This window comes from Mirounga leonina, unplaced genomic scaffold (genome assembly GCF_011800145.1).
Source record: "Mirounga leonina isolate KUSES-001 unplaced genomic scaffold, KU_Mleo_1.0 Mir_114, whole genome shotgun sequence".
Lineage (NCBI taxonomy): Eukaryota > Metazoa > Chordata > Mammalia > Carnivora > Phocidae > Mirounga > Mirounga leonina.
The window spans coordinates 37,400,766-37,424,778 of record NW_023270265.1 but is presented as its reverse complement, the minus strand read 5'-3'; the positions used below and the strand labels follow the sequence as shown (position 1 = coordinate 37,424,778).

At 48.6% G+C, this 24,013-nt stretch overlaps 1 protein-coding gene across 4 annotated transcripts in view; it reads left to right on the top strand.

Annotated features, from left to right (window-relative positions):
* NRAP (nebulin related anchoring protein) overlaps window positions 1-24,013 on the top strand; it is a 70,783-nt gene that overhangs the window by 28,535 nt on the left and 18,235 nt on the right. For all 4 annotated transcript variants that reach the window (XM_035029343.1, XM_035029350.1, XM_035029338.1 and 1 more), the window contains exons 17-32: window positions 1,199-1,306; window positions 1,552-1,653; window positions 3,640-3,837; window positions 4,424-4,528; window positions 6,950-7,048; window positions 8,143-8,247; window positions 9,389-9,496; window positions 10,945-11,256; window positions 12,601-12,705; window positions 15,425-15,523; window positions 17,124-17,228; window positions 17,951-18,058; window positions 18,605-18,718; window positions 20,419-20,616; window positions 22,295-22,399; window positions 23,536-23,634. In XM_035029343.1, the coding sequence (XP_034885234.1) occupies window positions 1,199-1,306; window positions 1,552-1,653; window positions 3,640-3,837; window positions 4,424-4,528; window positions 6,950-7,048; window positions 8,143-8,247; window positions 9,389-9,496; window positions 10,945-11,256; window positions 12,601-12,705; window positions 15,425-15,523; window positions 17,124-17,228; window positions 17,951-18,058; window positions 18,605-18,718; window positions 20,419-20,616; window positions 22,295-22,399; window positions 23,536-23,634 (2,070 nt within the window). The remainder of the gene's footprint in view (window positions 1-1,198; window positions 1,307-1,551; window positions 1,654-3,639; window positions 3,838-4,423; window positions 4,529-6,949; window positions 7,049-8,142; window positions 8,248-9,388; window positions 9,497-10,944; window positions 11,257-12,600; window positions 12,706-15,424; window positions 15,524-17,123; window positions 17,229-17,950; window positions 18,059-18,604; window positions 18,719-20,418; window positions 20,617-22,294; window positions 22,400-23,535; window positions 23,635-24,013) is intronic.

The window sequence follows — 24,013 nt, the reverse complement described above, 5'->3', positions numbered from 1 at the left end:
ATCTTAACCACTAGATTCTTCCTGGAGTCACCAGAGGGCTGTGGTTAGGCTTCTTATCCTAGATGGGGGCAGGAGAAGAAGAAGAGGAACCACCATTTATTGAATGCCTGCTTTCTGCTGTGCACTGAGATAAGCATCTTACATATGGAATTATCCAACCATCATAACCCTTAGGACCTATTTATGGCAGAGACCCAGTGGCATGGGCTTTGGTATCCGAATGCCCTGAGTCAGAAGCTGGCACTGCCATTTTTAAGCTGCGTGACCTACATCCGGTCATTGATGTCTCTGAGCCTCACAGGCCTAATGCGAAGATTGACAGTTGATGAGTAGAAGGCACTTAGGAAGGGTCAATAACCTGTAGGTGTTGTTACCATGCCAACATCAATAGCTTTTGTCTTTACCAGCTTAGGTTCTGTGTTCATGTTCTATATCCAGTTTATCCCCACAGCAACCCTGAGACAGGTAATAAGAGGTTTTTTGTTGTTGTTTTGTTTTCTTTCTTTTTTGCAAATGGCAAAGTAAGGCTGAGAGAGGATGTGTTTGCCCAAGGTCTCATGATCAGGAAACAACACAGCCAGGATGGACACATGACTCTTCTCTTTGTTCTGTCCCATCGCCTCTGCCCTGCGTGGCCCCATAGCTCAGGAATCAATGCACTGTCTCAGTAATTGCTATGACCATTTTGACAATAATGACCCAAGATTCTGGTCTGTAAACAGATGAAGAAACCAGCTTTGTTGTTGTTGTTTAGAGAGGGAGAGGGGAGGGGAGGGTCAGAGGGAGAGAGAGAATCTTAAGCAGGCTCCATGCTCAGCACGGAGCCCAGTCTCATGACCCAGAGATCATGAGCTGAGTCAAAGCCAAGAGTCTGATGCTTAACTGACTGGGCCACCCAGAAGCCCCTGTTGTTGTTCTTTTAAGTGTCTTTTTAGGGGCACCTGGGTGGCTCAGTCGTTAAGCATCTGCCTTCGGCTCAGGTCGCGATCCCAGGGTCCTGGCATCGAGCCCTGCGTTGGGCTCCCTGCTCAGCGGGGAGCCTGCTTCTTCCTCTCCCACTTCCCCTGCTTGTGTTCCTTCTCTTGCTGTGTCTCTCTCTGTCAAATAAATAAATAAAATCTTTAGAAAAAATGTCTTTTTAAACTTCGGGCAGGAATATGGATCCTGACTCCTATTCACCTGTGTTTCTGTTTGTCAGGTTAAGTACAAAGAAAGCTGGGAGAAGGCCAAGGGGAAAGGATTTGAGATGAAGCTGGATGCTATTTCTCTGCTGGCCGCCAAAGCCTCTGGAGAGCTTGCTAGCAATGTAGGTTTCTTCTCATTAACTCAGAAATGCATAAGAAGTGGCTCCCATAAAAATGTTAGTGGTCCTGCGGAAAAAAATAATGACTGCTTATGTTGTAAACATCCCATGACTTTAATCTTCTTCTGGGTTCCTGAAAGACTGGGAGGTTGTTTTCAGAATTGTTCCCGTTGCCTTGTGAATACCAGAGCCCCTGAGGTGGCAAAGTTTCTCTTCCCCTCACTGTAGACTTTCTTCTTTCTCTCAAGATTAAATATAAAGAAGAGTATGAGAAAACGAAAGGCAAAGTCATGGGCACTACAGACTCCAGGCTTCTGCACTCTCTGCAGGTGGCCAAGATGAGCAGTGAGGTAAACTCTTTCCTGTCCCTCAACCCTTTCCTCAGACTTGTGCTGCTTTAAAAGTCCTTCCAGGGCCTACTTCACCTGGGACCTTTTGATTGACTCCCACCTACAATTTTTCTCCTGGCTTGAGCAAGAAGTTTGTTCACTTTCTTTATTTAGCCAAAGTGTACTGTTCTTTTAAAGTAAATGAGGAGTGTGGGCCCGAAGGGTGACCGGTATCTACGGCTCAAGGTACAAAGGTGTCCGTCCACCTGTATTATTCCACAGACATTTACCAAGCAACTACTACGAGCAAGACCCTGCGTAAGACACCAGGGCTGTAGGAATGAACAACACATAACAGGTTCCTCCCCAGGGGAGCTTAATTCTATGGGGAGAGTCAGACACTAAGCATCCTGCTTGTTGTGGGCAATGTCCCGGCTGAGTCCTGTGGCCGAGACACACTTGATATCCAAAATAGTTAGCAAACAACTGGGGCGTCCAAACTCCAACCAATCAAAATGACGCTGCTTGTAAACAACTGTAATGGCTGGAGGTTAACCCTGCTAAATGTCACTTACCAAAATCCTTTGCGGGAAGGACAGACTTGGTTTCAGATCAGGTCTTCCCTGCCAATGTTGAGCAGGCCAAAAGGACACATGAGCATTGAGTTTCTGCTTTACAATTGTTGCTCCAAGTTAGGAGGCTGGCTTATGCTGCTCCCGTGGTACAGCCAGATATAATTACCTGATGAGTCATTTAGGAGCCAGGCTTTGACTAGAATAAGAGAGTTGGCATCTGGGTTGCCATTTTGGATGTGCCTATGGAACAAGTCCTATGACATGCATAATCATGAAATATACTGAGACATTGAGAATTTGGCTTCTTCTTAGAGAACAAAATGATACTTCTTATTTGCAGTTGGAGCAATTGGGGCCAAAAAGATTGTGTCTTGCCCAGAGTCATATAGTAGTCAGTGATAAAGGTGGAGGGGTAGTGTTAGATCCTAGGACTCTTGCTTACTGGCATCATACTGCTTCTATTATAGCATGCCACCTTCCCCCCCACACATATCACCATCACCACCATTTCCATCATCTCCACCATCACCATTATTACCACCATTGTCATCATCACCATCACCATCACCATTGTCATCATCATCACCATCACCACCATCATCACTATCACAACCACCATCACCACCACCATCATCATCACCACCACCACCATCACCACCACCATCACCATCATCATCACTATCACCACTATCATCACCACCATCACCACCATCACTATCACCACCACCATCACCACCATCATCACTGTCACCATCATCACCACTATCACCACCATCATCACTATCACCACTATCAACACCACCATCATCACCATCTCCACCATCTCCACCATCACCATCATTACCACCATCGTCATCATCACTCGCATCACCACCATCACCATCATTACCACCATCATCACTATTATCACCATCACCACCATCGTCATTGCCATCCTCACTGTGAACATTTATCAGGTGTTTGCTATATGGCAATCCCTGTACTAAGCAGATTTCAGCTACTATTTTGTTTGCTTATCACAATAGTCCCCTGAGGAACATGAGCCCTTAGAGAGGTGATGTAACTTTCCAGAGGTCATCCAACTGGCAAGAGGTAGACCAGCTTGAACTCAGGCTGATCTGGCTCTGGAGCCCAGGGTTTGTTATTCTGCCTCTTAAGGAGTCTGCAGAAACCTTGGATAGAACCTTCTCCTCCTGGATCAGCCAGATAAAAAGATTTAATATTGGTGAGAGGCATTCTTCCTAGAAACAAAGGAGTGTGGAACTGTAGCTCCCCAACCCCACCCCCTTCTAGAGCCAGAAATTGGGTCACACCTTTCTGACAGATGAGTGGCATTGCCAATTCCTCACAAAAGCCTGGGCTTCTTTCCTGTGGTGTAAATCCCTTCTGCAAAGGCAGACTTCAAGTAATGGGCCTTGTTGATACATTCAAGGTTGAATACAAGAAAGGCTTTGAAGAGAGTAAGACCCACTTTCACCTACCCATGGATATGGTACACATCAAGCATGCTAAGAAGGCCCAAGCTCTGGCCAGCGACCTGGACTACAGGACAAAGCTGCATGAATACACCGTACTGCCTGAAGATATGAAGACTCAGTGGGCCAAGAAAGCTTATGGGCTCCAGAGCGAGGTGAGCCCTCACTCACTGCCAGTTCTACTCATGCATCTCCTGCAGTTGGGTGCAGTGACATTGTGAGGGTGATTTGGAACCTGTGCATGAATCTATTACATAACTCGGAGGAAGAACTGCTAAGAGGTGCTGGGCCCAGGGAGAATGGGTGGGGAGGTAGAGCTATAGATAAAAGTCGAGGCAATGGAGGCTAGAGGGTGGAGGATTGGGGCTCCGAGCTACTGTAGGAGTCAAGATGTGCTGATAATGGCGATGAGCAAAGGGGAAGAAGCAAGTGTTGAAGACGGCAAGTAAATCTTGGAAATTTAGTAGGTTGGTAGATAAGATTTTTGGTAAGAAATTCTGAAAAGCCCTCTTTTTGGTCGGTGGTGGGGTTTCAGCACTGAGGCAGAACATGCTCTGCTGGTTACAAAGTGGGCCCAGTGGCTTCACCCCCAAGGAGATTGCTGTGCCTGATTATAAAAGAGTGGGGGGGGCAGTTCTTTTAGGAAAACAAAGGCAAGAGCAAGGGTTTCCCTAAGTCTCCCAACACCTTTGCCCCATCTGCATCCCTGCGTCCCATTACAGCTTGGGTTTTCTCTTGCAGCTGCAGTACAAGGCCGACCTAGCGTGGATGAAAGGAGTCGGGTGGCTCACGGAGGGGAGTCTCAATCTGGAACAGGCTAAGAAGGTTGGACAGCTGGTTAGCGAGGTAACCCAAGCTCAGGCCCTGGCTTCCAGTGGTTCTCAGCCCACGAGTCCCTGAGAGCCATCTTTCCCTCTGTTTCCCCCTCTCCAACCCCCATGATTTTTTGAGCCTGACTCAGAGGAGCCTTTCTTCATTTTTGCACCTGCAGTGCACCCTGGTTAGTCTTCCACACCCTTACCCATCCCGGGGAGGTGTCTGTAAGAAGCCTACCGATTTACATAGAGAAGCAGCGACATCCAAGGAAAAATTCAGAAGGGTTGTCACACACAGTCGATGAGCTCGAAGGGAAATGTGTTTGTCATGGGAGGCATGTGTGATTGTTCCTGAGTCAGAGAACCTGATGTTCGGAGGTCAGCATTCACATGATGCCTGTGCCTTAAACTCGCTGCAGACTTTGGGCAAGTCACTCGAGCCTTCCGATCCTCTTCCTCTCGGGTGAAACAGAATGTTACAGAGTCCAAGCCTCAGCTTCTCTTTACACCATGTAAAGCTGGCTTGGGCAGCAGGCAGAGGAGGATTTTGGAAGGGCATTTCATTTGGAAGTGTGATTATTGCAGGAGCTCTGTTTGGGAATCTTCAAAGGGAACTCTTGTTTCAGGATCAGGAAGGCTGAGTCAGCATCTCTCTTGCAAATGGCAATAATAGTAATAATGTAGCTGACCTTGGTGGGCTGATAATAATTATGCAATCGTTGCTGTCATTGATTGACCATTTTGAGTGCGTTACATACATACTGCTCATTTATGGCTCACAACCGCCCTATGTGAGTAGACACTCTTACTAACCTATTAATATCCTCATTTTATAGGAAAAGAGGAAAAGAGAGACTGAGAGTCACATTTCTAGTAGGTAGCAGAGCTGGGATCTGTCCCAGTGTGTGCGGTCTGAGGCCCCAGCTCCTGCCCACAAAGTGGTCTCGCATCCCCAAAGCACGTTTTGTAAATTATTCTTATTTTTCCACTGCTCATCCTTCTCTCAGACACAGACACACTTAAGGTTAGAATATAGAAATAAAGAAGGTAGAGAAAAGCGAACGACGTTTTATGGTTCCTATTACTTAGTTTCTTTTCAGGCCTGCTAAACTCCAGGTGGAGCAAACAAAGCCCCATTTGTCTTGGATAAAGGTTTGGTGAGGAAACCCAACTGGCTGACCTCCATCCTTAGGAATTCCCATCTCTGTCTGACTTCCTGTGCCTACTAATTATTAAGCTCCTCAAGGGCCAGGAAGACAGCATCCTCTTTGCCTGTTTTATATTTCTATTGTGCCCTGTAAAGGGCGGGTTCTTGGCTCCACAGTAAGTTCTTAGGATTTGACCAAGGCAGAGTCTGGAATGATCGGGAATTTCCAACCATGGAAGGGTAATGCGACCTCCTTCAATTATGTGGTGAAGGAGTTTTCCCATTCAACACACTGGAACGAGAGAGGAAAATTACAAATCTCTTTGGAATATTGTCTCTGGGAATTTTTTTTCCTCAAGGGAGGACATTTGGAGGCTTCAATATTCCAAACCCTATTTTGGGTTCAGTTGGTATCTGTGACCCTCTTGCTGACAGCACCGGGGTTTTGCTCCTCTCTGCTCTCCCCGCCACATGCAGCTTTAGCTTCAGTCAGCCATGCTCAGCTGCCACCTTTCCCATCAACTTTGGCACCTCCCGTGGAAAAGCCAGCGGAGCTAACCTCCAGGAAAGACAAGAAGTCCCTGTGGGGACACAGAATTAGCACATTTGAAATTTTGCCAGTCACTTTGTGGCTGGGAGGCAGGGACACAAGGAGGACAGGACACGAAGAAACTGTGAAGGTGAATCCCACCTGGCCGCCAGCCTCCTCCGGTCCGCGGCTCCTGGCATTTCCTCTCCCTAGAGCATAGATGGTCATAACAGCACCGTGCATGATGGTGATGGCTAATGTGAACACTCCCCATGTCCTAGGACTCCCCTCGTGGAAAGCAGAGCCCTGAAGCCTCTGCTCTGCCCCACAGTGGGGCAGCTGCTATTTTCTGTACCATTGTGGTGGGAGTGGCTCGGGGGATTAAGTGATGCGCCCAAGGTCACAAAGCTGGAAGGAGGCGGAGGCGAGGTTTGGCCTCTGTCTCCCTGGTTGTAAAGTCCAAGTTCCCTTTGCCTCACTTTCCCATGCCAGGTCTCAATTTATAAAACTGGATGCATCCCAGGGCACAAAGTGGAGTATAGGGTTTAGTGAGGGGAGAAATTCAGGTCCTCATTCAGGAGCAGCACCTAGGAGAAGCTCCCCAGAGCAGGCTGTGTCAGGTCTGTGGGGTCCCGATTAAGCGGCAGACCCAGCTGGAGGACTCCCCCCGAGAAGATGGGGGAGTCACTGAGAGTGCGTGTGTGGATGTAAGCACAAGTGTGATGGTGGGGATAGCCAAATCCGAATGCCACAGGGATCCTTTTCTTTGGAAACAGAAAAACTACCGGCAGAGGGTGGATGAGCTGAAGTTCACCAGTGTGGCCGACAGCTCCCAGATGGAGCATGCCAAGAAGAGCCAGGAGCTGCAGAGCGGGGTGAGTCCTGAGCTGCCCCATCCCCACTATGCAGCTGTGCCATGGGCGGGGCATCTCTGGGACAAAGCAGATGCTGCCCAGGCACAATCCAGGAACGAGTGAGCCTTTGCTTTTGACAGGCTGGGCCTGACTTTCCTGGGGCCTCCAGGCTGTCTCTGGGAGCTGGACCCCTGCTCTCCCTGCCTCACCCACTTCCCTTCTCTGCTGATTGTGAGGTTCAGATGCCCACTGACATTCTTCCTTTCTGGCTTTCAGGATTGCCCACTCCCTTCTTTCTCCCTCTCCTCTCTCTCATCAAAGACTCCATACTTCTGCAGCCCGTAGAGAAGTATCTTTGAGGCGGGTGACCTGAGCTCAGATCTGGGTAGCACGACAGTGAAACAGCACGTGCCTTATTTACACATCAGCGCTCGGCACTCCCTGTGCCCCCGCACCAAGCAGGTGCTGGAGTTGTTACACTGGGGCCAGGACCTTCCTGGCCTTCCTTCCTAAAGGTCCAGGTACACTCGCCAGAGAGGGTGCCATCAGAGCTCAGAATCAGCAGATAGCTGCTGTTTGGGGGGGTGGGAGGAGAGGAGAGAGAGAAAGAGCAGAGTGGTAAGTTTTCCATGGAGTAGATGCTCACCGACGCTGTCTTTCAGGTCACTGTTTGCTTTCCGGGTGTCCGTGCCCATGAATGCATTGGGATTGATGGGGGTGCAGGCGGCAGTGTAGGCTTCTTATTTTTCTCATTTGGGGAGTCTGTGCTCCTCCGAGCCCTCTGGGGTGTTATTTCCTGTGGCCATGGACAGCATAGATGGGAACAGCTTGGGAAGGTTCTCATGGGAGAAGTGTGGGGACAGACCTTGGAGGTGTTCTCAGGTTGGTCCCCCGGCCACATTCTTCTCTCAGCTCCTCATGGCGTCTGCTTCTGGCTTCACCCCTCCTGCCAGAAGCCTCCTTTACTGGATTCTGCTGGGAAGCGTCTGGTCTGGGCGGTTTTGTAATGGACTGTCTGTGCAAGTCACAGAAACGCCAAGCAGACCTGAAGACACATCAGTGATGCCACCCGCCCCCCCCCCACCTGCTCCTGACCCAGTGCTCTCTCCCAACAGGTGGCCTACAAGGCAGGAAACGAGCAGTCTGTCCATCAGTACAGCATCAGCAAAGATGAGCCTCTCTTCTTACAGGCCCGAGTCAACGCTGCCAATCTCAGTGAGGTATGGCAAAAGGGAGGGGGCAGCCGTAGGCTCTGCTTCCCCATGTAGGTGCCTGGGCAACAAAGCCCACCCGCCATATTGGTGTGTCAGCTGAGGTTCTGTTCAGTCTGGTCCATCCAGCAGACCTTGTTCCTGGCCAGTTTTTTTTGGGCGGGGGGGAAGGCCCACCTTTCCTAGGAACGAGCTGGCGGGAGACTTGAACCCACTGAGAATATAACAGGGTAGGAGGCGGTGGTGATTCTTGGGTCATAGTTAGAACAGCATTAGAGTATTGATGGAAGGAAGTGAGAGTTTCAGGTGTTCGCTCCACACTGCTTGGGTTTGATCCTCGGGTCTACCACTTACTAGGTGTGTGACCTTGGGCAAATTCTTCGCACTCAGTTGTCCCATTGGTAAAATCAGGGTCATACTAGTCCCTGTGTCATTGGGTTGTCACGGGGCTTCAGTTAGCTAATATACAGAAAGCACTGGAAGGGGTGTGCACAATGTAGCTATCACTCCCAGACACAAAAGCATGCATGGTCCCAACTTCCTCCTTTCTGTCTTCTAGGAGGGACCTTCCTTAGCTCTCCCACTCAGCAACCAGTCTTTGGAGTCCTGGTCTGAGTAATAGAGGGGAGAATTAGAAGGAGCAACAGAGGCTATATTGATTCACACACATAGAAAGAGAGGGAGACTTGCTGAAGAAAGAACTTGAAATCTGCAGGTGGGGGCAGGACAGGAAATGGAAGGAGCAAGGAGAGACCCACGGGGACTAGAGGCTGGGGGCGGGAAGACAAAGGCAGGTAATAGCTGTAAATACAGCAGCAGCTGGGCTGGGGGGTGGGGGTGGGCAGAGGTAGGGAACAGACTTTCAGAAGTGTTGCTGCATGTTCTGCAATGTTATTCCACCGCGGGCATGTGTTTGAGACCTATATGAAGACTATTTTTCAAGGCCTCCAGAGTTTGAATTCTGCTTCTTTTGAGTGAAGCCCTGTGTGTCAGGAGGCCTTGAGGCAGGAACAAGGAGGTCCGGTGGTATGCGGGGTACCGGCTTGCCGTGGGGGGACACGATCAGTGTTGGCCTCCGAAAGAGAGCAGTATAGTGGCTAGGGAAGCCCTCCCACAGGAGGATGATCTCTTCTCTCCTACCTCTCCTCAGAAACTGTATAAGAGCGGCTGGGAAAGCCAGAAGGCAAAAGGGTTTGAGTTGCGTCTTGACTCCTTGGCCTTCCTGGCAGCCAAAGCCAACAGGGACCTGGCCAGTGAGGTGAGTCGGTGCTCAGTGAATGCTGTGAGAGAGCCAGCCAGAGAGGGTCTGTGCAGGCTCTTCAGCTCTCTGAGCCTCAGGGTCCAATCTGTGAAGTGGGGAGAGGGGTGACCACTTTGCAATGAGACCACCATGTGAGTGCCCAGCACACTGCTTGCCACACATTGGTTTTCGGTGGGTGAAAGCATGACTAGTCATCTAAATGGCTTATTTGACAGATTAACTGACGCCCAGAGACCTTCCAGGACTATCTAAGGATGCTGTGGCTAGTCACCGACTAAGAGTACAAGCTCTGGTGGCAGGTGGACCTTGCATAAAATCCTCGCTCCATCCCCTGTTAGCATCGTGACTCTGGGAAGACTGTGTCACCTTTCAAAATCTCCATGAACTCATTAGTAAATTGGCAGTTGCAAGGTGGTTATGAGGAAAGGAAACGATTTCATGCGTCCCGAGTTTCCGCCGTCCAAAGCCATCTGGTGGGGGTCTGATGGGAGCTAAGAAGCCTAAGCCAGAATGTAAGGCCAAGTCCGCTCACTTCAAAATAGATGCATACACATAAATATACTTCTCTCTATAAATATATGGAGATATCAGCTGGACTAAACAGTGGCTTGGTGACACGGTCGATTTACCTTCTGGCGTAAGCTCCTTATCTCCTCACGTGGCAAGAGCTCACCAAACAGCGCTGGTCTGCAGATGCGCTCTGAGGCGCCCGGGGGTGTGCCATGCTCACCTTATAGTAAGTGGTCAGTACATGGTGGCAGGTATTGCTACTGCTGTTGTAGTTGGCACAGAGGACCGCAGAGCCCAGGTCTCCTGATAATGTTGAAAAGGATGCCCCGCACTGATGTCCTGTTACAGTTTTTAAAGCATTTCCATATTTATTTTTTTCTTCTGATCCTCATTGCTCTTGGCCTCGTGTCTTTTTCCACGCCAGTATGCTCCCTATGCTCCCTATACTCCTGCATATTTCTATGTACCCCGGTTTTATAATTCGAGACCCTTTCTCAAATGGCTATCGTATTATGGCTATTCTGTGGCTTTTTCATTTCATGACTACTTTTTGAATGATGTTTTCACTATTCCCAGAAAGGTATTTAAAGTGACCTTCATGAAAGCAACAGGCCACTTAAAAATAAAGCCAGAAAAAATGAGGTCGAATAGTAGAGACAAGAGACGGAACGTCACCAGGAACTTGGGAAAAGACTGTAGTATAGCTGAGCATTCAGTTTAGCTCTGAGCTGACTGGCAGCTGAGGTGAAAAGGGAAATAATGAGTAAGATTTTATTTCATTGTTTGATTTCATTGTTCAAAGGCAAACCCTTTATGACACTAATTCTAATAACATTCTGTTGTATGGCTTTGTTTGAACTTTCGTGCCTTCGGTTTGAAAGCGAACAATGCCTTTAGGAGATGCTAAGGTACTCTGCTCTCTTCCTCCCGTTTAGGTGAAGTACAAGGAAGATTATGAGAGGTCCAGAGGGAAGCTCATTGGGGCGAAGGACGCCCAGGGGGATTCACAAATGAGCCACTCGCTGCAAATGTCCAAGCTGCAGAGTGAACTCGAGTACAAGAAGGGGTTCGAGGACACCAGATCCCAGTGCCACATCTCCCTGGACATGATCCACCTCGTGCATGCACGCAAGGCCCAGCATTTAGCCACAGACATCAGCTACAAGACAGCATCTCATCAGTTTACCGCTTTGCCCACAGACATGAAGGTGGAATGGGCCAAGAAGGCGTACGGTTTACAGAGCGATGTAAGCTCCCTGTGTGCATTTGTGTGCTAGCCTCCTGGGGAGCGTTTGCCTGAGCCTCCCCAGTAAATACATGGAGATACCTGTTCCTGGATCCCAGGGCGGACCCATCTTCGCTTTCCTGGTGGTTTGACTTTTATTCGAACTCTGCCCACTTTAGATTCTATACCACCACCCAGAAAATCACAGAGCAACTTTTTTTCTTCTGGGGATTTGCTCTACCTATGTCTTCTCTGTTTCGTTTTACTGCAGAGGGGGAAGACATATACCTGACATTCTTTTTTTTTTTTTTTTTTAAGATTTTATTTATTTATTTGACAGAGAGAGAGACACAGCGAGAGAGGGAACACAAGCAGGGGGAGTGGGAGAGGGAGAAGCAGACTTCCCGCAGAGCAGGGAGCCCGATGCGGGGCTCGATCCCAGGACCTGGAATCATGACCTGAGCGGAAGGCAGACGCTTAACGACGGAGCCACCCAGGCGCCCCTATACCTGACATTCTTAAGTGTGGCCTGTTCTGGGAGAGCATCTCCCATCCTCCTTCCAACCTTGGCCGTCCCTTTTCAGGAGCAGCATGCTAACCCCCAAGAGCCCTCTTCCCTTTCTCCCTGCATGCCCTACCTGGCTCCATCCCTCCCCCTCCCCCCTGCCTTCAGCTGACTCTTGCACGAGAAAGTGGGTGAGCTGAAAAGGCAGGTCACCTAAAGCCAGACTGTTCCACGAGGGGCTGGGGAGGGCGGCGTCGACACACCCTTCCTGGTAGAGCTGTTTCCGCGTAAATGGGTGATATGCTCGCTTTAGACAAGCGTCCATTTAAATGGCTTCCCGTGAAAATGACTCCTCCAATGTCAAGTAAAGAAATGAGAAATCCCCCCCCGCCCTGCCCCGCACCGAGGTGCGTAGGAAGGAATCAGGCGCCGTGGGAAGCCTCGGCTGTCTTGTGAAATTCCCTCAAATAGCTCCCCACATGGGTTCTGTTGTGAATTCTCATTTTCTTCTCCCCTGCTTGTCATTTTAAACAAGCAAACGGGGGAAGCAGACAATGAGGATGCTCCTCTTCCCGAGGTACACGCGTCCCTAACGAGGGACCAGGTGGATCCGCCCCGCCCGCTCCACCCCCCCGCTGCTGGGCGGGGCCTAACGCGCCCGCCGCGGGTCGCCCCAATTAGAGGGGAAATTAATTGACATTTCGGAGCCCTACCCGCGACTGCACAGAAATGGATAAGACAAAAGTGGCATCTAATTTGACTCCGCTGGCACCAAGGCGACATCTGGGCGCCGTTAATAGCCCTTTAAATGTCTGCGCGCCAACAATGGCCGGCCTTTTTTTCCTCTCTCTCCTTTGTCAGAACCAATACAGGGCAGATGTGAAGTGGATGAAAGGCACGGGATGGGTCGCCACCGGGTCATTAAATGTGGAGCAAGCGAAGAAGGCAGGAGAACTCATTAGCGAGGTGAGATTTCCTGACAGCGTGCAACAGGCCTGGCTGCACTGGGCGTGTGGCATTTCTGTATAAAATTAAAATAATTTCCACTCAAAAGGCAAAGAAAAAGGCAAAGCTACATGAAAGGCCTGGAAACCCAGACTAGGGCTGGTAATTAGAGGGAAACTGCATACCAAACACACACCAGTAGGGGCCCATAGAGCCCTGGCAAAAACAAAGTGGGTGACAAATGATATTATGAATAGTAATGACAATCAAAAAGAACTCAATTGCTACCCACCAACTTACCTTTTTAATGAAGCAACAAGGGAGAGATGATGAAAAGATACATTTATTGCACCCAGAAAGCTCTTTTGTGACTTTATGCACATTTTCTCCCTCTCTTTCTGCCACAGTGTAAACAGTTTTTGAATATTCATGTGGTGTGGAGCACGTGACTTGGGTCTCTCCTGTTGGGGGGGGTCTCACTTCTGTTTAAATCTCACTCCTTTCTACTTGTAACCTCCCTAGCCGGGCCCTAAGGTGTCACGGCGTGTTAAAAAGAGCCGTCTGCTCATGTTTTAGAATTTCATTAAACAGATCATTTAAAGGCTAGATCCGGGTTTCTCAATCTCAGAACTATTGACACTGTGAAAACTGTTGCTGGGGGGTGGGGGGCACGGCTGTCCTGAGTCTTGCGGGGTGTTTGGCAGCACCCCGGGCCTCTACCCTCTAGATGCCAACAGCACCCTCTCCCCAGTTGTGACAACCAAAAATGTCTCCAGACTCTGCCAAAAGGTAGAGAGCCACCAGGGCGCTGTCCTAGCCTCATGTTCACATGGAGGCTGCACATCCTCCAACAGCCCAAATCCCCCTCTGTTCATGTCTGTTTGCTCAGAAGGAAAGTGAGAATTTTTTTAGTTGCCTTCAGAGTAACCTGGTCTTTCTAGACTTCTGGGTGGGAAGGAGACCACAATGGCCATAACCCCAGAAGACTATAGCCTTAGTTATAAGTCTCCTGGCACCTTGTTTTGAGAAGACTTTCTTACTAAATGTGTAGGTAAAACAGAAAGACCCTTAAGTTGGTTTTTCAAACACACCTGCCCAGCATTGATATTTTCCCAAGGGAGGTTATTTTAGTTAACCTGACATGTCACAGAGCTGGTTCCAAAAGCGGGATCAGTGTGAGTGGCCTAATTTTTTTGGAATCTTAGTCAACACGCAAAGCTCGGAAGACCCTGGGGGTTCTGTGGCTACTGTCCTACCCTAAGTAGTTCAGTCTGATTGAGGAAAGGCCCTTTTAAAAGGATGGTTTTGAGAAGCTTGCAGGAGCAAACATGTAGGTCTGAGGACTCATGATCCTAAACTCTCATTGGGCCCACTCATAAAAGGATGTGAAAAATAAATTATACACACAATTTAGACTTCAAGATGATTCCTTCATGCATCTAAGTCTGGCATCCAAGGGATCTTTCTGGAACTATTTATCCCACTGTGGGCTTAATTTTCCACCTCATTTTGCAAACCTACCCAACAAATGTGCTTATCTTCTATGCTTCACACCAGTTCTCAACTTCAGTAGGGCAAGAAAATCCTTCAGCAACTTCCCCCAATCATCTCATTTCAGTTTGGCACATTTCCAGTTTAGTGTCAAATTGGCTGACCTCTTAATTTTCAGACAGAATGCCATGCACTGTTGAAAGAGCCACAAAGGCACACATGCCTGTCACTTAAAGCAGACCTTTTTTTGTCAAGGACAAGATAGTAAATATTTTCAGCTTTGTGGGCCACATGGTTTCTGTTGCAGCTCCTCAACTCTGCCACATAAATGAACGAGCATGGCTGTGTTCCAATAAAACTTTATTTAGAAAAACAGGTGACAGAACAGAGATGGCTGGATGTTGAACTGTATCTTCTTTAAACAACCCAGGATATAAAAATTGAACCTGCTAAATGAGGAAATGTTTATAAAATAACTATTTGATTTGAGGAAAGATATGCTTCGTAATTCCATTAAGATAGCAATTGTTCTAGTCTCCTGGAAATATATCTGGATTAAAAAAAAAAAAACAAAACAGGAATTAATTTAAGCGTGACTTTTAGAACCAGAGTTGGGTATCTAAGTCTTTGCCAGCATTTGAATTCTTTGTAATTCTTTTTTTTTTTTTTCCAGTGCCTTTCAAAATGTATGATGGCTCCTTTCAATAATAGCACCCTTCTTTTTGTTATTGTAACATTTTAAAGAATTCTTGCTTGTGTTAACTGACCTGGGTTCTAAAGGATTGAATTGTTCTATCACTGGCTGCTAAATGCAAGGGTTTTGACTGTGATAATCTCTGCCAAGTCCTTTTGGGGAAGGAAAATGGGAAGTTTCAATTGATAAATGTGACTTCCTTCTTGCTTGGAAGACCCAAACTAAGATATGTAAACAACCGTGACACAGCATTTGAAGCCTGTAAAAAGAATCCTTCCCTAAGTGTGCATCCCACAGTATTTTACTGGTATAACCTAATTTTGCGATGTTTTCTTTGCACCAGGTAGAAATACTTTAATGTTAATTGACATGAGGTTATTCTTAAATTGAAACAAATATTAACCTGAAGGCACCTAGGATATAAAGATGGAGGAAGCCGAATAATAATTATGTTCACAAATTCACTCTAATCTCAAGCAACCTATGATTTTCCCTTTCAAATGGCATGAAAGAGCAGCACAAAATTCACAGCTTTGATCTTTTTCTGCTCAACAGAAGAAGTACCGTCAGCATCCAGATGCTTTGAAGTTCACCAGTATTAAAGACACTCCGGAGATGGTCCAGGCCAGAATTAGTTATACCCAAGCAGTGGATGTAAGTGATAATATATATACATTATGACTCTAAGAGTGGGCTCTTCTTTCAACACTGTGATTGAAGCTGAGGGGTTCTTGCCTTGCTCCTTCTGTTTTTCTAAGGATGAAGGAACTTCTTGTCCTTTGCAGAGGCACACCTTAGGGGGGGTGCTTCCTCATTAGGATGCAAATGGGGTGTTACTGCTCTTCGGATGCCAAGTGGGGCTCCACCACCCCACCGCCCCCATGCTCTCCTTTCTTCCCATTTGCATGTCTTCAAGATTTGTCTGTGGTGGGGACTTTTTCCCTGTCCTTTTTGTTTTGAAGTGTTGTTTTCAGAACTGGAATTTTTGGGGCCAAAATTCATTTTAATTGGCAGACTCAACCCTGCTAGGGGGCCTTGGGACCCAGGGGCAGAAATTCTTGCTCTCTGAATTCCCCTAAAGACTTTGAAAATGATTTGGGTCTTGTGTACATAAGACTAACTTTGAAGTCGTTTCCCATATTCCCTTTATAATGTGAAACTGAGATCTGGCCTTTTGCCCTCATGGCACAGCGTTCGTTGGAGACTAAATTAAACCATGAGATCTTATAAAAACTCACTTTAGGACTAGGATTAACCACTTTTGGCTGATTCTACTGAGAGAGGCCCACAGATCTTTGTGCAGGGCAGACATGCCTTATAAATATCTTCAAACCATTCAACTTGCCACAAGGAAAATTCACAAATCTTGATGGGAGAGGAGTTTCAAGATTATCTTTCTTGCTTCCCAATTGAATAAATTATTCTGGGGGTGCCTTATTCAACAGGCACTTGGAAATGTCCTGAGTGTCTGTCAGAATATGTTATGAGATTATTTACACACTTATGGGTTTAGGAATTTATAATTTCTTGACGAGCAGCCCATCAGAAGTGCACTGAATTCTGAGAAACACAGACGGTCAAACAAGAGCTTTTGTATGAAGGAAAGCAACACCTGCTTCTTCCTTACCCTAACCAACTCTAGGGGGCACTGCTGTGATACGGAGAAACTTGGACGCACTAATAAGATTTAGGATGGAAAAGCCTGGTTTAGAAACTTTCTCTGGTGGCTGATGCCAACTTCATGTGTTGTCACTACGAGGATGTCATGAGCTCAAATCAGAGTTCCGGGTGAATAGCACCCCAGACCCGCCGAGTAGACATTTATTAGCACAAGAATCCTTGAAATGGGGGAAGGAAACAGGGATCGAAGTCGGTCCAGGGCAAACCTCACCTGGGGAAGAGCCATCTCTCATGCTTCTGAATTTTGATGCCCTCTCATGGTTTATAGGGAATAACAAAATTACTAAGGGTTAACTAGATCTCATTTTCTGCTGACCTGTGTCAGCAGATGCTACAAATGGAGAGTGTTCACTGAGAGGCAAGTTTCAGCCTGCCATGTTCTGAGCTGGAGGGCTCAGGAGGGGATGAAGTACGCGTCACCGTGCTGGCTGTGAGATCTCGGTAGAGGTACCCAGCATCCTGTCTCTAGGGGGAGGGGGCAGCCGCCCCACCTTTGTCCCCGGGAGTGCGACTTGGCTGATGGCTGCGTGGAGGAGCCTCCTGGGTTTAATACAAAACCTCTCTTCGTCCACAGAGGTTATACAGGGAACAAGGAGAAAACATAAAGCATCATTACACTCAGACAGCTGACCTCCCTGAAGTCCTGCTGGCCAAGCTGAATGCCATGAATATCAGTGAGGTGAGGCTGATGGAAGGGGCACTGGTTTTAATTACAGGAGATCAGGCGACCTGGACGGTGCACAACAGCCTGGACTCAGAAGGGCCTGGAGCCTAGTTTAATGCTCTGCTGTCACCATCTTGAAATTTGTCATAGTTTTGAACAAGGGTCCCCACATTTTCATTGGCACGGAGCTCTGCAGAATAGGTAGGCCGTCCTGCAGAAGAGTCAAGCTCATTTACAAGAAGGAGACTGGGAAAACTGTCTTAGTACAAAGGGCATTTGTACCGAGGGACTGAAATACGGGAGCATCAGAATATAGGCAACTGTATCCAGCGGCTATGCCAAGGAGAGGCGCTTCCCTCCTGTGAATTTGATCAGCAACCACCCCCCTGGCCTTTCCTGTTCTTTGACAGAGACAGTTGAGTTTTGTAAATGTTACATAAAGAACTCTGCACACTCAGCCTTCTACCTGCTGCTTCCACTCAGCTTGCTGTTCAGAGAAATCTGGGTCTGACTCCAAAGAGTACCCCCCGAAAGGCTCTCCCTCCCATGGGTGGACACGAGGCAGGATCCAACTCTTAGTGTTTGCTAAGACATGGTGATATCGAACTCCACCTGGGTGGGGGCGGGGGCGGGGTGGGAGAAAACCCAACAACAAAGCAGATCCCCATTTGGGTAATGAGAATTTCAGAACCACCAGATCACATGAAGGTCTTTATTTGTTCACATCTTCTCAACAGACACGTTATAAGGAATCCTGGAGCAAACTTCGGGATGGGGGCTATAAGCTGAGATTGGATGCCATTCCATTCCAGGCAGCAAAGGCTTCTGGTGAAATCATAAGTGATGTGAGCATCCACCTCCATTACTGTGTCAATGTTTAATACTAACCAATTTTTACTCCTTTTGCCCCTCACCCCTGTCTTCTTTTGCCTGTGGATACTATCCTCTGCTTTCCCAAATGACTGTGTTAGGGCAATCGGATAACGACCAGCGAGAAAGAACAATCCAGACAACAACAAAAAAAAATCCCCGAGCCCGGGTACAAAGCCCAATGCCGGACTGTAACTCCGGACCCTGGGCAGATGAAATGCACCCTCCACCAGGCGCTTTCCTAAAGCAAGTCCGCGGGCAGAGACTGTTAACAATGCACCCACCTTCCTCCAGCGTGGGCCTCCCAAGTGCTAACGCGTCCTGCCACTTCATATCCAGCCCTTTAGTCATTGGGAGTCTTGCATATGAAAGAATAGGCCTTTTGACGACTCCCGCGCGTTTTCTTTTAACTCACCTAGTCACTGTCAAAAGAACAAAACATTTTCGCCCAATACCCACCTCTCCCATTCCGTGTCCCTTGTCCCCGAGCTGTTACTCTCTTCCGCTCTCTTTCCCTTTAGTACAAATACAAAGAGGCATTTGAGAAAATGAAAGGGCAGATGCTTGGCTCCCGGAGCTTGGAAGACGATCTCAGCCTTGCACATTCAGTGTATGCGAACTCTCTGCAGAGCGAAGTAAGTGGGAGAAAATGCGGTAGAGCTGGGCCCCCCACCCCGCCCTCTGCCTAATGATGCCCAGCCAGCTTATGTCCTTGGTCCTTCTGGTTGTGGTCACTGGTCCTGTCCTGACTGACTCTGTGTCGTTGTTAGGTCACTTGGCTCCTCTGGGCTTCAGCCTCTTCCTCCATTAACAGAGAGTTTGAGCTAGTTGGCCTCTTAGCTCCCTTCAGGGTTGGGCATTCTATGATTTGACTAGTGGCCACAAATGGGGGCCTCTGGGTTAGATCTGCACAGCAGAGGTGCTCTGTTTGGTCTGTAGAGCGCATTAATTGCAAACCTTTAAAAACGGAAATTTTCACATAAAAGTTTTAGACTTCTGGCCAGAAGCTGGGCCTGGATCCCTCAAGGCTAGAGTTGAAGTGGACTGCTGAGAGTCCACTGAGAAGGAATCTATGCTCCCCTGGTCATGCAGCCACCCTCCTCCCCCACTTCCTGCTTTACCTCCTGGTGCTACTTGTCTGGCCCCGGAACCATCTGAGTTTGCAGCCCTTGAGTTCGACCCCCTGGATGTTGGCACAAGCATGTACACATTGTCCCCTGGCACACATGTGAGTTGGCTGATGGTGGTGGTAAAACCTAGTATGTGTGCACTGTGTCACAGAGGACTAAGCACTTTTACACACTGCATCTCACTTGACCGTTGAACTATCTCTAGGAACGTCATTGTCTTATCCAGCCTGGTTTGCTGATAAGAAAGCCTAGACTCTGAGTGCTTCAGTCCCTTGTCTAAGCTCAGCTAGAAAAGTGGACATGGAGCCAGCCCTCCATTTCATGCTCTTTCCACAGCTTCACACGTTCTCTGCCATCTTGTTCTCTGCCTCAGTTTCCCCATTTCTAACATTCCCCCCCCCTTCTATGCTGGGGTGCTGACCTGAATGTGGGGTTGGACATGAATTGTCCTTGGCTTTATGCTGGGTGTCAGGGGAGGATTCATGGAGATGGGAGCAGGAGGTTAGGGAGGGGTGGCTGGAGCTTTGGGAAGGATGGAGTAGGTGGTGATTATGCATCGGAGTTCCAAGAAAGCCCAGACTGAACTTTGCCGACCTTCCAACAGCTTCTCTGTGCACTGCAGTGGAGTTTGTGGTCTGGAATGGGCCTTTCTTTTCTTCCCTCAGCATGCATGTTGGGCTCCTGGGAACACCCATCCCTCAGAACTGGCCCCACTGCTGCTGGCCTCCAGATTTCTTAGGAGGTCATCTGATGCTTTGAAGAAGCTCTTCATAAACTCACCCGAGTAGAATCCCCGGTGTCTAAAATCTGAACTTGAGAGGGTGATGGGGAGAAACTCTGGTGGGCAGGGCATAGGTTAGCCATGTAGCTTCTGGTCTCTGGAAAATGAGAAGATCTAAAGACTCGAGCAAGGGCATCACTGGCATTATGTCTGTCTCTTGAACTTCTGTGTTATCCCTAACTGGGGAGGCATGGGCCATGATCATCCGAATCATGATGACCTCCAGGAGCTGGGGGTGGTGAGTGTCGGGCCCAGGAGATAAGTCCTGCTTCTGAAGCCAGTCCCTGCAGGAAGGGAGCACTGGACCCGCCAGGAACGTCTCCCCGGCTTACCTGGGACAATTGTATCACTGCTGCCCCCCCTGATGGCCCCTGTGCAAATGGTGGCTTTGAAATAGCCGCTGTTGATCTGTCTGCCCCTCTAGGTGAATTACAAGAAAGGCTTTGAACTCTCAAAGGCACACTTCCATCTGCCGTTGGACATGGTAACCCTGGTGCATGCCAAGAAGGCTCAGAGCCTGGCCAGCGACCAAGACTACAGACACCCGCTTCCCCAGTACACTTCCTTGGCTGAGGACCTGAGGCTCAGCTGCGCCAAGAAGGCTCATAAGTTGCAGAGCGAGGTAAGGAGACCCGGCCTCTCTCTCGGGGCTCTGTCAGCTCAGGTTCGACCATGCGGCAGGGACCTGCAAGCTCCTGTTGGCGCCGTGGGGGGCTCTGGAGGTGAGAAATCCTAAACCCGGGTTTTCTTCAGAAGCCCTGCCCGGTGTTCCTGCCCAGCACGATTATACAGATCTAACAACAGCAGGAAACGTTTACTGTTTCTAAGCATTACGTTTTCATGCATGATCTCATTTAAACCTCAAAAGAACCCTATGTCAATAGTCTTTACCCTATTTTATGGAGACATTACAGTGAGGCTCAAAGAAGGAAAATACGTAGCTTGCCCGAGATCACAACTATCAGTGAGAAAGGGGGGCTGACACTTGAACTTAGACCGTGTCTGATCACGATGCCTTCAGTTCACAGTTTTGCATGTTCAAGATTTGCCAGTGGCTTTGCCTCTGGCCTCAGGTTGGACTGGGGGTTCTTTATGGTGCTTTGTACATTGCCGGGCTGCCCATTTTCTGCAGTAGGCTATGTATGCTCTGTTCGAAGAGGGTGGGGTCAGAGTGGACCCACTTAAAGCAGAAGAGAGTGTCCAGAGGAGGGCAGGACATCGGGCCCCAGAGATCCTTCCTGGGTCCCCACAAGGAGTTTTGGAGGCCTTGATGGGCCTCCCACGTGCATTTTGAGCTCATGCCGCCTGTTTGCTGAAGCAGGTGGCCCGGGAGTGTTGGGAAGCATTGAGGATTTCCTTACTCCCGAAGAGAGCCTGGATGTCTCCCTTTAACAGGCAGCGGTGTCCTGTTCGGTACTCCCCTTTTTTCCCAGCTTGCTGGGTTTCTGTGCAATGGGGTTTGCAACTAAGGGGCCGGGATTGGAGGGCAAAACACTGACAAAGCCTGTTTCCTGGTCTGACGGGGCCTGGAAGCAGAGGGGTGCTCAGATCTGGGTTTCTGTCGTCTGTTTGAATCTGCTGCCTGTGCACAGTGTTTACTGGATGACATGAACTGTCAGGAGCCCCAGAGCAGCTGCAGGAACGAGGGAGCTGCCACGCTCAGCTCCGGGCCCGTGTGTCGCCTGAGTGGAGCCCTCGCCTGCCCTGCCTCTCATCGTGATAGCAGTTGGAAGGCAGAATGCCCAGGGGGGCACGTTGGTGGCAGCAGGGGCGTGAATTTGGGGACCCTTTAAACTGTCAGCCCAAATCACTCAGGTACATGCACTCGCCCCTACCCGTGATAGACTCAGGCCTGTGCCAGATGATTCTGGGTTCATTTATTAGTTCTTTCTTAAGCCATGATTAATTAACGTTACCCTCTGCTGCTGGGTTTTGTTTTAGAAGACCTATTAAACCATCATTTCCACATTTGCCCCAAGACAACTGACTTCCTAACCACAATCCGCTCCAGCGTTTATTTTCTGAGAGCCCACGTTAAGATAAAAACCCACCTCTCATCCCTCTGCAGCTCCTGAGACAAGTGACAGCAGAAAATCTTTTGTCCTGACCTACGTTTTTGTTCCCCCAATGAACATTTACTGAGAGGCGCTGTGTGTGCGCTGAGGATGATCTCTCTGCAGAGACTTGGCGTGGCCTTGCGTTCTAATTATGATGTTGTCCTGCCGTGTGTCCTCAGGCGTCTCTTTGCTTCCTTGTCCTGTGAGTTTGGCTTTTCTGATGCCTTGTGTTGTTTCTCACAGAATCTGTACCGGTCAGACCTGAACTTTATGCGAGGCGTTCCCTGCATCATTCCGGGCACTTTGGAGATTGAAGGGAGAAAGAAAGCGTCTGAACTCATCAGTGAGGTAACCGGGGACCCTGGACGGATGGGTGATGGGTGTTAGCCTATTTCCACAGCAGAAGTACCTCCCAGCACTCAGCTTGCCGCTCACTGCTAGAGCGAGCTAGATGTTCAACTTAACAATGGCGACTCATGGCGTTACCTCTTGCCGGGCCCTTCTTACTAGATTCTCCATTCAGATCGGATGCCATTTAAGGCAGCTTTGCAGATACCAAGCCGGTTCTTCTGTGAACCCATAAGAATTATTCGTTGGCTCGTAAGATCTGCTTTCCTAGGGTACAGTGACAAGAAGGCAGGCCTTGGAGATCAACAGATGGGGAGACTGAAATTCTAGGCCAGCACTCATTTGCTGTGTGACCTCCAGCCTGTCACCTGCCCTCGCTGAGTCTCAACTTCTTAATCAGTCAAATGGGGGTGCTCCTACCTCTCTCATTTAGTTTTTAGGGGATTGACATGAATAATCTAAGCAACCGTGCTTGTCTGGTGGCTGGGAAATGATTGTTATAAGCTTGGTGATAATTTCATGGTAAAAATACAGAAGTCTAGGATTCTAAGCTCTTTGAACGCCTGAAGAAACTTACTTACACCTGCAAGGGCTCTGGGACTTCCACTCGCTGTAGATGCAAGGACAGGAGGGCATGATGGAAGGCACTGGAAGTATCAGGTGGGCTCACACATTGATTAGGTGCTCTGAGAAAACAGGACTGGCCTCACCGTGGGAGTTTAGATTGAACTTTGTGCTTTCCTTTTCCAGTGAAATCTCAAAAGAGAGTGGTTTCTGAACCTGGTGGTGCCTCAGAATCCTCTCTGGAACTTTAAAAAAACACAGAGGCCTGGGCCCACGGACAGTTGACTGAATCCTGGTCTCCAGGGTGGGATGCAGGCATTATGTATTTTTTTAAGCTGCGCAGTTGTTTCTGGGATACCCCCAAAGCTGAGGACCTCTGGGTCTCCCTTGAGCAAAGGTCGGGAGCAAAACGTGGATTTCAATAGTCACATTCACAGAGGCCGCAAGAGCAGGTGTCAGACTGGGTTCTGGGGGATGGACTAGCAGCTGCGAAGTGAGGTTTTATAACTAGCACTTATAGAGCTTGTTCTGCTTCTGGTTTTATGCCTTATGAAGTCGTCTTCTTCCCTCAGAGTAAATACCGTCAGCATCCCCAGTCATTCAAGTACACAGCGGTGACAGACACTCCCAGCCTCCTTCATGCAAAACTCAGCAACCAGATTACCAATGAGGTAAAATCGGATGGCTTTGGAATGGGCTTTTAAAAAACTGCTAGATTGTTCAAAATATGCTCGAATATTTGTGGGATTGGGGCTGGGGAAAAACACAAGTGTTTACATGGAATTCTGGAAAGAAAAGAACGTCCTATATGGAATGTAAACATTTTCCAGAAGGAAGGAAGTCCTAGTTGGAAATCAGGTTTAGTCTCTAGTCCCACGGGCAGTCACAGACCAGCAGCACAAGTATCCAAACCTCGGGCCCCACCCCAGACCCACTGAATCCACAAGGTCATTGAGCAGGATCCTCACAGGTTTCCTCTGCGTGTTGAAGTTGAGAAGTACTGATCCATCGTTCATCTGTTCCTTCTAGGTGCACACTGGCTAACTGCAT